Source organism: Sus scrofa, chromosome 9, assembly GCF_054392235.1.
Source record: "Sus scrofa isolate SSC_HxYL_T2T_F1_AM1 chromosome 9, Sscrofa_HxYL_maternal_Yorkshire_Landrace_v2.0, whole genome shotgun sequence".
In the NCBI taxonomy this organism is placed as follows: Eukaryota; Metazoa; Chordata; class Mammalia; order Artiodactyla; family Suidae; genus Sus; species Sus scrofa.
This window is the reverse complement of record NC_139391.1, coordinates 88630859-88647395: the sequence shown is the minus strand read 5'-3', so window position 1 is coordinate 88647395 and position 16537 is coordinate 88630859. Positions and strand designations below refer to the sequence as shown.

The 16537-nt window shown below is 34.0% G+C and overlaps 1 protein-coding gene across 12 annotated transcripts in view; it reads left to right on the top strand.

Moving 5' to 3' along the window:
* DGKB (diacylglycerol kinase beta) overlaps positions 1 to 16537 on the top strand; it is a 657175-nt gene that overhangs the window by 248025 nt on the left and 392613 nt on the right. For all 12 annotated transcript variants that reach the window (XR_014815900.1, XR_014815899.1, XM_084977158.1 and 9 more), the window contains one exon: positions 3530 to 3690. Coding sequence is in view for 10 of the 12 variants with exons in the window: in XM_084977158.1 (XP_084833284.1) it covers positions 3530 to 3690 (161 nt within the window). In the remaining 2 variants the exon portion in view is untranslated. The remainder of the gene's footprint in view (positions 1 to 3529; positions 3691 to 16537) is intronic.

Here is a 16537-nt window from a genome sequence, read left to right as displayed (position 1 = left end):
GGGGTGGGCACAGTTTTGAAAGGGTTTCAAAAGGAGAGTGACACAATGACTTTTATGTTTTCAAAAATAGATTAATCGAGGGGTATAAACACTGTCAATAAAATGTGGAGAATCCTAGTTTTCAAAACAAGAATTGAATTACCATTGTAATTAGAGAATAAAAGGAATGGGCTATGGTGGTGGTATTGCAGGTGAGGCAAATGGATAAATGGAGTGATGTTTTCAAGGACAGACTGATAGAATTTGCCAGTTAGTTGGACCAGGGCTTTAGGGAAAGTGAGGTATCAAGTGAAGTAGCAAGATGCCCAAGCTGAACCATTAGGAAAATGGATTTACCATTTGCTAGAGTTACTGATAAAGAAGCAAGCTCTGGAGTGGGATTACTTCTGTCAGGTGTTTAACTTTGTGCAAGTTGCTTAACAATGGTGCTTCAGATCCTCAGCAGAATTTGAAGAAAGTAATAGCATATGACTTGTAGGTTTTTATTCCCAACTATCAAATTGTTTGCACTGAGTCCTTTCTGCAATTGTACTAATTATCATTATGCTTAATATTTAGGAAAGAAAGTATTTTATTCAACCAATAATCATTTGTTACACTTAATGTCACTGGAATATATTGTCATTAAGCTTAAATTTTACAAGTATATTTCCATATTTTGGAGAATATAAAACAGTACAAATGTAGGATGTCCTAGGGTATTTGAAAAATACTAAATTTACATTTTCTTTGCAATTTTTCTGTCAATAATCTCCTGAACAAAAGTTCTGAAGTTAATTGCAAGAAAGATGTTGTTTTGTGAGAGTTAAAGGGATAAGGACAGTTTTAGATTGAGCATACTCTTACAAATATATGTGTTATTATTCTTTATTTGATTTTAAATTTATAAAAATTTGTATGACTCTTTAGATAGAGTCAGTCATTATGATAACATATCATTAAACCAAAGATAAACACTAATTATGTTTTCATTTTTTTAGCCTAGAGTGATTATAGGTTTTAAACCAAAATAATAGAAGCAAAATACCATCATTCTTTTCTAGAAATATGCTTTTGTTTACATATTTAGTATGTTTAATTTGTTTTTTTAAAATATTATCTTCTTGAGATCAGGAATACTATTTATAGTTATGGATCATTATTTAAGAAGCTTAAGCATAGATAAATACAAATAAGTAGGGCATAGATATTTGTTAAATGAGGGACTACAGTTTGGATTTCTTCACCTTTGTGAATTGGTTCTGAACTGCAGATATGTTTCTCAAGATAGATTTATTGTCTTTTTCCATTTAACTTGGCTAGAAGGCTGATTGATACCAGCATTTGTCATACTTAGATATAAAATCCTTGAGAATATATCCAATGGTAAAGAGTTTATGTTGACTGACCCTACTTTAACTCACTGTGTTAATTAATTTTCACTAAATTCATTTCCATTATGTTCTCTTCCAGTCAGTTACCATTCTTGCATTTTTCCAGTATTATGTTAAATGATGCATCTCTTCACCTGAGATATAGCTGAGGACAAGCTCAATGCTTACTTTAAAGCATTATCATTTACTCATATTTTGCTGAGTGTGTGAATATTACTATATATTATACTATATTTCCCTACTATATTATACAATATTGTTTTAATACATATAAATTCATTTTTACCTGAATACTGTCATACTTATTTTCAAACCAGAATAGAATTTTCAAAATATTTAACTGATTTTTCTCCAGTTCTACAGGGAAGCATGTATATTTGAGGGGTTTAAAAGAAATTTAAATTAGGAAGAAAATAAACATTGAGAATGAGTGTAGAACTACTAAAAAACATCTGGAAAATAAGTAGGCTTAATTATTATAGTCTTCTAGTTTAAACAAATCAATGTTTCATTATTGAGTACAACTATATGCATCTTATGTGTGCTCATAAGTTTTGAATTATGCTATAAAATATAGTATATCCTTCAAAACAATGTATTAATTAATGTATTAAATAGTGCATGGGAAGTTTCCCATTGTGGCTGACAGTAAGGAGCCAACTAGTATCCATGAGGATGTGGGTTCAATCCCTGGCCTCGATCAGTGGGTTAAGGATCTGGAGTTGCCATTAGCTGTGGTGTAGGTCACAGATGCAGCTTGTATCCTGTATTGCTGTGGTGTAGACCAGCAGCTGTAGCTCTAACTCGCCCTCTAGCCTTGAAACTTCTATATGATGCAGGTGTGGCCCTAAGAAAAGCACATAAATAAATAAATACATACATAATGCATAGTTAGTTTTTAGATATGTGCAAGGTAAGATGGGATGATAGGCTCCAAGATAGGTATTCCTAGTTTCTTGCTGCAATATACCATCAATGTAATTTACTCATCTTTAGAGAATGTTGGCATGTTATAGTGCCCATTCTCTCTCTTTTTTAATTTAATTAGCTTTTCCAATGTTATGTGTGCTAACACCTCTAATGAGACTCAGAGCCTCTGATATTTACTTGTTCTACAAATAGATTATTAAAATATAGACTGAAGTTGAACACAGAAAAAAAAAATCTATGAAAATACTGTCCCAACTCAAAATATCATTTCCAGAGTATGTGTATATAGAGTTAGAGAAAGTTATTTAACTTAGTATAATATTTCATATTCTAGTGTTATCAATATTATATTGTTGACAACTTTCTATTTTCATGCCTCATGTACTACAACCTTTTATGCATATTCTCACTTTTTTTCTCATTTAATTATCACAACAAATCTAAGTTTTTACAGAGGAGAAAATTATTTAGAAGATTACAAGCAAACATTTAAGTAACACAGCCAGAATTAAGCAAGCCTCATTTAACTGTAATGTTACATACCTATAGATACATTTAAGAGAAAATATAATATAGCAATAACAATCTTTTCAGGCCATGGTGACTATCTATAATAAATTTATTTTAAAATGGGTTTGTTGAGCATTTACTGTAGGAAATTTTAGGGGAAAGATGGAAATAACTGTAGTGTGATGTATTAGTTCCAAGGTGGAACTAGTTTTGAGAACTGTGTGCTATGGTACTGTAAAGAATCAATTATTTGTGGGTGGTGGCTTCTGGAAAGAAGTGCTACCAATTTTAAGACCTGCAGAGGAAGGAGAAGCAAGGGGCAAGTCTAAAATATCATCTAGGCTTTTTACTTTAGCAACTGGGTAGAAGGTGTTGTCTTTTGGAGGAAGAGTTCAAAGGAGGATGATATGGAAGCATATTATTAATTCTATTTTAAATATATCAATAAGTTTGTGAGCATTATGTAGTCAAGTTGTTCATTTGGCAGTTGGCTAAACTGAGAATTTATACCACAGGGTAAAAATATGAGTTCGAAATTAAAACTAAAAATAAAATATTGGTATGAGTATAGTAAGATTATAGTTAATTCTTCAACTAGTATTAGAATTTTCTTGCAAATTTGTTATTGAGCTTTGGAATGATACACTTAAACACATATAGATTTAGCTTTTGGTATTTGGATGTGTTTTTTTCTCAAGATAATTTTTTTTCATTAGGTTATGAAGGTGAGAATCTGATGAAAATCTTAAAAGACATTGAAAACAGCACAGAAATCATGTTGGACAGGTGGAAGTTTGAAGTCATACCTAATGACAAAGATGAGAAGGGAGACCCAGTGCCTTACAGTATCATCAATAATTACTTTTCCATTGGCGTGGTAAGATTTTCCAATAACCATTCTTTTTTAACAGTCCAGGATAATCACTGATGTAAACTCTTACACTATGAAGATTTACTGGTTATAAATAATTTATTTTATCTTTGTGTCGGCAAAACACCTCTTTTATTTATTTATTTATTTTTTATTTTATTTTTTTTTTAATTTTATTTTCCCACTGTACAGCAAGGGGGTCAGGTTATCCTTACATGTATACATTGCAATTACAGTTTTTCCCCCACCCTTTCTTCTGTTGCAACATGAGTATCTAGACATAGTTCTCAATGCTATTCAGCGGGATCTCCTTGTAAATCTATTCTACCTTGTGACTGATAAGCCCAAGCTCCCGATCCCTCCCACTCCCTCCCCCTCCCATCAGGCAACCACAAGTCTCTTCTCCAAGTCCATGATTGATTTTCTTTTCTGAGGAGATGTTCATTTGAAAACACCTCTTTTAATGTGTAACAATAAAGCTTATGGATTTAAAGTCAGAATCAGCAATAAATTTTTCATGCGTTAAAACAGAAGAAAGAAACTATATGTTTTGCAATTGGTTTCACCATTTGTGTTACTAAAATGAAGCTTAGAATGGTTTATAAGTTAGTTATAAGCTTTGCGGTATAAGCTACAGTTGAATATTAGTGCAAATGTGAAAACAAGGCATCAAATTTTCTTATACTGAGATCTATATTATAATATCACTACCTATTAGGTTTTTACATAGAGACATTATTTTTAAATTTATGGTTAGCTGTGAAGTCTAATAAAAATGCCACTAGGGGTGTTCCCACTGTGGTGCAGCAGAAACGAATCCGACTAGCATCCATGAGGATGCGGGTGCAATCCCTGTCCTCACTCAGTTGGTTAAAGGATCCCGTGTTGCTGTGACCTGGGGTGTAGGTGGCAGACACAGCTCTGATCCAGCATTGCTGGAGCTGTGGTGTAGGCTGGTGGTTACAGTTCCAATTTGACCCCTAGCCTGCAACTTCCATATGCTGTGAATGCGGCCCTAAAAAGACAAAAAAAAAAAAAACAAACAAAAAAAATGCTGCTAGTATTCTCAAGTGGTTAATAAGTCAAAAAGGGTAACTTTTTACTTAATTTCTTGAAAAAAATTGAGACAAATTAAAATATCATTTAGCAATTAAGTTATTGAAATTTTAATCCCTAAGGAATTAATAATTTTAGCAGTGCTTTTAAATATATTTACATATTACCCAGTAATTATGAAGTCTTAAAATGTTATCTACAACATTACCTTCCAAACATATTCACGCAATATTAATCTTATGTCATTTCTTATTTTTCTCTTATGCACGTGCACATGCACACACACACTCACACACACAAACACAGCTAGCAAACTGTAGAAAGCACTGGATGAGTCCATGAACTTAGAGGTACCTGAGTAAGAGCCCTTTGGCAATGTTTTTCTTCTTAGTGTGCATTCATTTGCCTGTATCATCATGATGATTATTTCCTCTCTTATAGTTATAAATAATGTGATTTTACATTTAAAGTCTCGTATAATGATGTATAATGAAGGCTAAATATACAATTGCTACTAATACTATGACAATGCTTATTATTTTGAAGAAAAATGCAATGCCTTTGTTCCATGAAATCCTATTTATATTTGCTATGAATATGAATAACAATATTTTAACAGTTTTATTGGCAAATAACTTACACATAATCTAATTTACTCATTTTAAGTAAACCTTTTAATGATTTTAATAAATCTATCCTATTTTCAAGCATTTTCATCACCAAGACAAGAACCCTCAGGCCCACTTGTAGTCACTTCTTGGTCCTTCCCCTAGCTCCAAAGAACATCTAATCTTTCTGCCTCTAAGATTTGCCTTTTATGAATAGTTCATATAAAATAATACAATATATAGTTTTTTGCATATGGCTTCTTTCACTTAACATAATATTTTGTGGTTCACCTATATGAACACATGAATACTGGACTCCTTTTAGGGTTGAGTAGTAAGTTTCCCATTATATGGATATATCATGTGTTGTTTTTCTATTCATGAATTGATATACATTTAGAATGCATCCAGTCTTTGGATATTATGCATAATGCCACGCTGAGTTCCTACAGTTAATTTTTTATTTTGTTTACTGTATTTTTAACTCAAGAATTTCTATTTGGTTTTCTTTTTTATATTTCTAGGTCTTTAATTGGTATTTTCTATTTGAATAGTCATTGATATTATGCTTTCCTTTATTCTTTAAGCAAAGTTTATATTAGTTCTGTTGATGTATTTGTAATAGCTGTTTTGAAGTCTTTGTCTAAATCTGAGCTCGAGTCCATCAGAGATATCGTTGTCTCTTTTTTTTCCAAAGTATGTGTCATGCTTTTCTGTTCCTATGCACGTTTGCTGACTTTTTGTTGGAAATTGGAAATTTTATACAATATATTATAGCAGCTGTGAATTTGGATTCTTCCATAGGGATTATTGTTATTCCTTTGTTTGTTTAGGGATTTCCCTCCATTAATTATGTGGAGCCTTTCTTCCTGGGAGGGTATGAATACACTGACGCCTCAGGATTTTTTTTCTTTTCTTTTTTTATATTAATCATGCACTTCAGGGATCATTCCTGTGTCAGCATGATTGACTAAGGTTTGTGTTTAAACACCTTGAGACAGTGAGTCTTCATCCTTTTGCCATTGGATCCATGTGTACTTTGGGGAACAATACAAATGTCAGGCAATTATTAATCCGATTCAGCTTTTAATATCTTCTGGCTCTTTTGTCTCTTCTGCTCATGTACGTGGCCTCTCAATTAGCCAAGGATATAAAGATAAGTAGGGCCCTCTTTGGTTTTTCCTGAACACATGTGCAGCCTTGCACATGTATATGGCCTTTTAGACAGCCTTATTAAGGCCCCTTATGTCTGTCTCATTCCCAACATGTGGTTAGTTGGCTGGCAAGTTTCTTGCCTTGATCAGTTTCACAAATTCATGCAAGTTGCTACACTGGCCTTCCTTATTTATTTCCAACTGAGATTATTATTATTTTAGATAACTCTCTGGGTCATGGAGTTTTTCCACCTTCCACTTCAAATTATGTTAGCTCTCATGGCAGTAAGGTTGCTTGCTTTCATAACTTGCTCCACTCTGGTAGAACCATAGCCTTAATTGAGTTGAATGGTAAAGAAGTAGGCTAAGGCTGAAACATCACAAATTACCAGTTTCTTATTTTAGTTTCAGTAGTTTTCCTTGAATTAAAAGTTCTCAATTTGTTATATGCCTTTGATCAATTTCCTGTGAGCCTCAATAGAAATTCCTTTCCATCACAGGAGATTTTTGGCAATGTTGGGACCCACTGGCCGTGTCTGAGAGAGGATTGCTACTGGCAGCTAGTGAATAGAGGATATGGATATGGTTAAACACTTCCAGTTCATGGAACAACCCCCTGAACACACAATAAAGAATTACATAGCTCAAATGTCGGTAGGGCTGAAGGTGAGAAATCCTAGTATAAAGAAACAGAATATTAATTACAAAACTCAAGATGTTAGAAAAGGAGAAATAGCTAAAATCTAAAGAAATGAGAAGAAAAAGCTATAATAAAAAGAAGACAGGAACTCTTTCAAAGAATAACAAGGAAAAAAAAGAGCATGTTATTGAAACCAAAAAGCATATTATTGAAAGTAATTAATCAAATCTATTACAAAATTGATTTTGTAAAAATATTGTCAAGAAAATTGCAAATAAATAATAGAGTGAAAAAGACCAACCCACCCCCCCATAAAGATTAAAAATATCTCAACTGAAACTATATTAGGACTACATAAGGAAGTATGGCAAAGCTGACAAATATAAAATCAAATTAAGTTATCAACAGCAGTCCATCATACGAGCAATAATCAATAAAGTTTCAAAAATAACAACCAAAAAATTGGAAATATATAGAAATAATAAAGAACAAACAAGGACCACATATAGAAAATGTTAAAACTCTCTACAAGGATATAAAAGATCAGAATAGAGACATTTTTTATTCTTATATGAGATAGCTTAATATAATATGCAAATTAATGTATACCTTTGATTCATGACTGTCCAAACTTAGAGCTGGACTTTATGACAAATTTGAAAAACTTTTTCCAAATATACATAACAAAGTTGCTCAGTAAATGCTAATAAAAAGAAATGCAGAACTGTTTTACAAAATTAGACATGCCACAAGTGAATGGCTAATAACAATAAAATGGTACAATGAATGAATAAAGACTCAGTGGAGTAGAGAGGCACATACTGAAACTCAGTATAGATGAAGCTCAAAATCTCATTGAAGAAATGATGGTACTTAGTTGATAGTGTACAAAAATTAGTTTTCTAGGGGAGAAAATATTGTTAGAACTCTACCTCCTATTAGATGGGCAATTGCTGGATCTATTAAAGTACTAAATTTGAAATGGAAGATTTAGGACCTCATAAAAGGATATGCAATAGCATTCATTTATGATTTTGAGGTAGAACAGAACTAAACAAGGTAGATTTTGATTGAGTTTTCTTCAGAAGAGTCCTGTTCAGTTGACTCAGAGCCTCTCTCACTATGACATGGGAAGTAGAGGTGTAAAGAAAGGGAGAGGATGTTTGCTTCTGTCCCTGCAAGAAGGAGGATAAATACTCAGCATCACAATCAACCAGCTGATTTTATAGAGAATTCAAGCTTTGGCTGTCCCTCAGCCAGGTAACTTTGTATTTAGCAGCTTATATCCCTCTGCTCCAGTGAGTGATTTCAGAAAACAAAGACATGAATTATGGTACTCAAGCTATTCCTAAATATATAAGAAGCAGTGAAACTGGAATTGAAGCATTGAAAGGATAAGGCAGACATGGCAACTTTTGCTATAACCAACATGAGAGAACTTTAAAATAGCACATAATTTGTACTTGACATTATCTTGGGGAAACCTACTTCCTAATGGTCTCAAAACTTGACTCTACCATCAGTGTGGTTTTCTTTTTTAAAAAAATGATTTTTATTTTTTCCATCATAGTTTATCTACAGTGTTCTGTCAATTTTCTACTGTACAGCAAGGTGACCCAGTCACACATACATATATACGTTCTTTTTCTCACATTATCATGCTCCATCATAAGTGAGTAGATGTAGTTCCCAGTGCTATACAGCAGGATCTCATTGCGGTAGTTTGCATTTGTTAACCCCAAATTCCCAGTCCATCCCATTCCCTCCTCCTCTCTCTCCCCCTTGGCAACCACAAGTCTATTCTTCAAGTCCCAGATTTTCTTTTCTGTGGAAAGGTTCATTTGTTCCATATATTAGTTTCCAGATATAAGTGATATCATATGGTATTTTGTCTTTCTCTTTCAGACTTACTTCACTTAGAATCAGTCTCTAGTTTCAATGATTATCCTTCATGTACTGATTGTAAGTGCCTTACACTTTACATAAGATATTGATTTAATTTTTTAGAAAGTCTGTGAGGGTCAAAACAATATAAACATAATCTTCATATATATTATGATATAATCTTTACATTAGTCAGAGTGTTTTGACTGCTGGCAGAATCTCAAAATATGAGTTTTGATAACAACTAAAAATTAGTTCTTTTCTCACACATTAGTACAGCAGCAGCTGTCTTTTGGGAGGGCTGCTACTTTATTTGGTCGGTCTTTGGCCCAGGCTCCTTCCATCTTGTGGCTCTACCTTCCCCTAGATATACAGAGCTCTTCTATTCAACAACTGAGTGATAAAAGAGAATGAAGTATTGGAGTCTGTTTTTATTTTAAGGGGCCAGGCCTGGAACATGTTCAACTTACAACCCATTGGCTTTATCTTAATCAACTAGCTGCACCTAATTGTAAGGAAGCTGAAAAAGGAATTCTGTATGCCCAAGAAGAAAAGGGAAATTGGTAAATAACTAGCCAGTTTCTGTTAATTCCTTCTCTGTAACACTTTTCAATTTTCGCCAGAACAATTGGAAATAATCCTGAAATTATAATTAACTCTGAAAATAGGTATTTCTCTACAATGATGATCCTTCAATAAAAAAATATTTATTTAGCAACTTCTATGAGCCAGATACTGTGTGAGGACTGGCAGTGAACAAGATAGAAGTCTATGTATCATTAAACTTACATTATTATGAAGTGAGAGAGAATTGTTATGAGAGTCTGAACACCTGGATATTAAAATATGGATTATAAAATAAGAAATATGGATTATAGAAATTAAAAAGAAAAACTGATATGTGCTACCTGTCATTCAGACTTTGTACTTTATAATTACAGATAATCTCAAAAATCACAGCTAGAAAATTGTTCACCCCCTGCACTGCCATCAAATTCACATATGTCATCACCTCATTATTAGAACTTGGAGTTTAATGGTAGAAGAAATATTAAATACAAATGCACAAATACAAGGGTTTTTTTTTTTTGCAAAATTGTGATACATTCTGTGAGAGAAAACAAAAGTTGGAATGAGCTATAATAAGGAATATCAACTTTAGATCTCATAGTTAAGGAAGGCCTATATATAGTAGATGCATTTAAGAGAGGAGCTAAGGAATACACATAAGTCAGGTGGACACCAAAGAGGTGGAAAGAGCATATCGAGCAGGTGCAGCTGTATGTGAAGAGCTTGAGAGAAAAAGCTTGATGTGTTAAAAGATCTACAAGTTCAGTGTGCCTGCAACATAAAGAAGGAGTGAACGGTAGAAAAGCCTGTAGCAGAGGTGGCTACTGCCATGAAGACTCTTGTAAGCCAAAGTGTGGTGTTTGTCTTTTAAGGCAGTCCATTGAATGAGTCAATGAATATAATCAGGAAATGAAGTAGTGCAATTTACCTGCAGCAGAAGGTCATTTACCAGAGGGGATAAACATTTATTGAGAGGTAAAACAAAGGTCATAATATATATAGCTTTGAATATTTCATTTTAACCTAAAACTTATAACTATGTTTGAAATGACCAGTTTTCCATTATATGCCCAGCTCGGTCATTTCTTTGAATATGGGTCATTGACTGACTGGAGTTCTACCAAGTTTGCTTGTATAAATTCCATTCCATAAAAAACTATCCATGATTCGCATTTTTAGTTACTTTTAGGTGAAACAAAAACTCAAAAGATACTTGTGAAGCAATCTGAGTATAAACTGCATTTTTACAATAGTTTTAAAAATCTTTTATAATGATCTCTTACATATAATTCTACAGCAAAGACTGTAATTCTATAGCAGTTTCAAAATCGCATTTTTAACAAATCTTCCCAAATTATCTTTGTTTTCATATAAAACAAAGTTTTTTTTTCTTCGGGAATCATAGTTTCCATTTATATAATAGTCAATTAAATTATGTAATTATAATCAAGACTAAAATTGGCAGAAACAGTGTTGGATTCAACACAAATGACTCTTAGTAAGTGTAAAGCTTAAAATGTGGAAACACTGCCAGACTGTAGTAGCTGAGAGGGGCTGGAACTGAGTTACAGGCTGCTTCAGTATCTACAGTGAGCATTAGGAAGGATGTTAAGTGGGCTTCCTCTGGGGCACGGATGAGCATATCTCCCTCTGGGTCCCTAAGCATACAGGACTGCTGGAACGTTGCTAAGAGGAACTGGGGCCAGTTTAAACAAATGCTTCAAGATCCATAGTTTGCATTTAAAAAAACAGTCACTTTCTCGTTACTGAACTGCCTGGGGAGAGAAAAACCTTATTAGCTAGCCAGGGATTGTGAGGCTCCCTCAGAACTTTTCTATAGATGCGACCACTCCCCACCTCTTGTTCCCTCTTTGAGGGGAGGCATTTTTAAGACTGTTTGCTTTCCCTCCACCCTTCAAAACCTGAGTGGGTGCTGGGAGCCTCCTATGTGCTTTCCTTAGTGCCGAGCCCAGAGATACTCAAATTTGGGAATCGTCCTCCAATTTCGTGGGGTTCACCCTGCTGTACGCACATGCTCAGAAGGGGTCAGCAAGGGCCTGCCCTCCCACCTAAGACGCTGCTCAGGGCATGTGCAGCGCAGGCGCACAGGGCGCCCGACGCAGGGTGGGAGGGGTGAGGCACACAAAGCTTTGGGCCTCAAGTGGGCCAGTTGGGGCGGAAATTATGAGTTGAGGCTTAAGGGAGCAGCCTGTGCTCGAGCTTCCAGGTAGAGTCCTTGCAGTGCGCTTAGTCTCCACAGCCCCTTGTTGAGTTCCAAGCCCTTGTGTCTGTGAGCCCTCTTCTACCTGTTCCCTGCCTCTCCTAACCCCAGCGGTGCTGAGACCCTCGGTATTCTGGGTGGGGCAAGAAATAAGTGGTCTCGAGAGCAGCGTCTGCAAGGCCGGGAAAGCTGAACTCACAATACTCCCACTTTCCACCCCGGGAGAAACCTCTCTGAACTGAGCCTTTCTTGGCCCCAAGCTGTGTGCCATTTGGCGAATGAAGGGCCGTGCAGATAAAGGGATAGTGTTTTTACATCCCTTCGATGGATCTGTTCTTGGATTTTTGCTCCAATGGTCTTTTGGAACGTCTTCGCTGGACTCCCGGACTCCCAGCAAAGGTACTATCATATTTTAGTGTTTGTCAAAATCTGTATTTTGGGGGGGAGAGACAGATGGTGATGGCTGAAAACTCCTATGCCGCCGACTTGCTGACGTCACTCTCCAAAATTATTTAACAAAAAGAAATACAGGGCATAATAAATTTGAAGATATCGGAGTTCCTGTCATGGCTCAGAAGAAATGAATCTGACTAGCATACATGAGGATGCAGGTTCCATCCCTGGCCTTTATCAATAGGTTAAAGATATGGCGTCTCCTTGAGCTGTGGTATAGGTTTCGCAGAGGAGGCTCAGATCCAGCGTTGCTGTGGCTGTGGTGTTGGCCAGGAGTTATAGCTCGGATTCTACCCCTAGCCTGGAAATCTCCAAATGCCTTGGGTGCGGCCCTTAAAAAAAAAAAAAAAAAAAAGAAGAAGATATCACTACAGCTGTGGAAGATATTTAAATAGTTATTATAGCAATCGTTTGCATCTGTGCCAATAAACTTTATCATGTAGAAGAAATTGAGTATTTACTTTCTAAATAGAAAAAACAAATTTTCTTAAGAGAAGGGGGTAGGGAATCTAAGCCAGTAGTTATCAAACTTAAGCATGTACCAGAATCACCTGAAGGGCTTGTTAAACTGCAGATTGATGATCTTAATATCTAGGCTTTTTATTTCAGTAGATCTGAAAGCTCCCAGGTGACCCCAGTATTTCTTGTCCAGGGTCATATTTTGTGAACCATTTCTATAAACCAAAGGGAAAAGGTAAGAAATGTAGTAAAAGAACTATTGAAACTAGTGTGATCTCCAAAGATCTTTCATAGTAAAATAATTCTTTCTGTTTAAAAAATTGTTCCAAAATATAGATTAAGATGAAATATCTTCTCATTTGTTTTACATAGCTAGCAAACTTCAATATCAGTACCTCATAAACACAAAAGACCACACACGTGAATATAAATGCAGCAGTTGCAAACAACAAAATTAGCAAATTCAAGTATTATATTTAAGGACTGAAACCTGTTGACTCTGTAAGGTTTATTTCAGCAAAGCCAGAATGGGTCAGTGGTAGCAGAATTACATAATCTAAGTAAAAACCAGGTTTGCTATTTTTAAAACTACTGCCAAATATGTAAAACATTTCTTAATAGTTAAGTTCATGTCGATAGTGGCATAGTAGAGGCATCCCATGTAAAATCAGGAAGAATACAGGGATCTTTTCTGTCACCACTCCAGTTAACACTTTTAGAAAAGTGAGCTAATTTAATACTAGAAAAATGTAAATGTCATGTAACTATTGAAAAGAGAAGATTATTATTATTTGAAGGTGATATGATGACATATTATAAATATGTATAAACTAAAAATAAAACTGGTAAATCAATTTAAGGAACAAATACTAGATAAATGTACAAAAGAAAAATGACCCTTAAACTTTCCTTTATAAAATTACTGGTTAATATATTAATGAGTATAAATTTAGTTAACAGTATGAGAAAACTATAAAATACCAACATTTATATATAATATGAAAGATAGCCTGCCTGTAGGGAGAAAACTAAATAATTTAATGCAAAGTTATAAAATAAAACCTGAATAAGTCATCTCATGTTCCTGTATGGGAACATTTAATATTAAGAAGTCAAATCTCCCCAAATTAATTTATAAATTAAGTTCATTGCTACGGAGAATTCTGACAGTATCACTTATAGTTGTTTTGCTAAGTGATAATTTGTAATTAGACAAAAATGCCTTTATAATGTTTTGAGATAGTTAATATCCTGTAATGGCAAATTTTCCTTGCCATGAACAAAATATTGCCAAGTTACTGTAATTTAAATGTGGTAGCACAAAAATAAATAGAACAGAATATTAAATTAGGCCCCCAAAATTATGAAAATATGCAGAGAATTCATTATTTATAATATGTTAAAATTTCAGATCATTGGGTAAAAATTAAATATACACAATAAATCAGGTGACAGAATTGGTTATTGAATGAATATAAATTTGTATTTCTATTCATAACCTAGAAATATACACCAACTAGATTAAAATGCAAATTATATTATACATAATATCTTAAAAGGTAGTATAATAGCATAAGTAATACACTTAAAAGGTATTAGAAGAAAACCTAGAATTATATTGCTTAAGGTAGGAGAAACCTATTTGAGGCAAACAGGAAACTTAGAACCTGTAAATGAAAAGGTAATTAAAATTACTTTTCATAATCTTTTATTTTAAGAAGTTTGTTTAAACCCTTTAACAAAAGTCAGAGGAATTTCCTGGTGGCATTGCAGGCTGAGGATCTGCTGTTGTCCCTTCTGTGGCTCTGATTACTGCTTGACAAGGGTTCAGTCCCTGGCCTGGGAATTTTCACATGTTGCAGGGATGGCCAAAAAAGAAGTCAAGGTATTTCTAACACAAGTAGTAAACATGGTGTTAATAAACTAAGATATGGGATTCCTACTGAAAAAGCATCTAATAGAAAAATGACTACAACTGTGAAAACTATAATATTCTGACAAAAAAGATTTCTAATCTTATTAATTCATAAGGAAATGAAACAGTGCAGTGGAATATATTGTTTTGCCTTTCAGGTTAGAGAAAATTATAAAGATTGGCAATATCTAATGTCAGTGAGTATATATAAATATAGGCACAATCATAATTGTGGGCCTGTAAATACAGTTTTAACTGCGTCTTTAAATTGTGGGTCTGTAAATTTAAATAATCTTTTGGAGAATAGTTTGATAGTATCTGTTAAAATTTACAATTTGAATAACCTCTGAGCCATCAATCCCATTTCAAAGAATCCATTCCACAGAAATAATAATATAAAAGCTGAAGCTACCCCAATTATATTTAGCGACATGCGGTTGGGAACAACCTGAAAGTTTACCAATTTGAAAATGATACACAACAAGAAAAGAGGTACCAAAATTATAGTGTTTAATCACAAAAACAAATTGTCCATAAGTTAGCATTGTTTCTCCTATTCTTTTGAGAATGGGGATAATAGCTATCTTAAAAGAGTTTGTGGCATTGAGTTAGCGACTCCTAAATCTTGCAATATTTACAATAATATCTAGCACTGATGCTTAATCAATGTTAAGGATGATGATGTTGATAAAATATGAATGGTTCTTTATGTACCTCTGTTTTTAAGAATGTATAAAAGAGTTAGAAAAGCTATATACCAAATGTTAACATCAGTGTGTAGGAATATGGAAAAGGAAATGAGACTTGATTTTGTTACTTAATGAGAAATATGATTCAAAGTATTATGGGACCATGGAGAATCTGTAAAGGATTTTGCAAACATTTTTAAGTGTTTTGTTTTATTTTGGTTTTTGCTTTTTAGGGCCACACCTGAGGCACGTGGAAATTCCTAGGCTAAGGAGCAAATCGTAGCTGCAGCTGCTTATGTGCACAGCAACAGGGGATCTAAGCCATGTCTGTAACCTACACCACAGCTCACAGCTATGCCGGATCCTTAACCCACTGAGCAAGGCCAGGGATGGAACCCACATCCTCATGGATACTAGTCAGATTTGTGTCTGCTGAGCCACAAAGGGAACTCCTTAAATGTTTTTAAACCTGCTACCATGATCCTTAATTTCCGATTCAGATATTAACTCTACACCTGTCTGTATCTCAACCTCTTAATAAAATTATTTTAATAGCGATTTAAGATTTTATATTGTTTTATTTGCTTGTTTTAAGTGGATGTGCTTTATTTACTAAACTATAATTGCTATTCTATTGATTATTTTTTGTTTTATGCTTTCTCATCTTTTTTCTTTCATTCATTTATACAGCAATTTAATGTTCACCATTTGCTGGACATTCTTTAAACATTGGGTGGTTTAGGGGAAATCAAAATTGGAGAATAGTGCAAGCAGAACTTTAGTTCTCATTCTGTCTGCACTTTGATAGAGGGGTTGAGACAGACAAGTGAATTTCAATAGTGATAAGTATTAGGAAGGAAAAGATGCAAAGTACTAAAATACAAAGTGACTAAAAGAGTATGTAAGTCACATATGTCTTTATTTCACTTTTGGATGGAGAATACTTTTTGCTTTGTATGACTTTATTTTGATGCGTTTTGCTCAATGGGGTTCCTCTTTGCAGGGCTGCCTTACCAGACCATAACAAATTCTTCTATTTTAACTGTTCCATTTGCTTCCTCTTCTTTTCTATTTTGATTGAAGTATAATTGACATATAGCATTATATTAGTTTCAGATATACAACATGATTTAATATTTATATGCATTGCAAAATGATCATGGCAGTAAGTGTAGTTAACATCCATTGCATAATTATATAATTT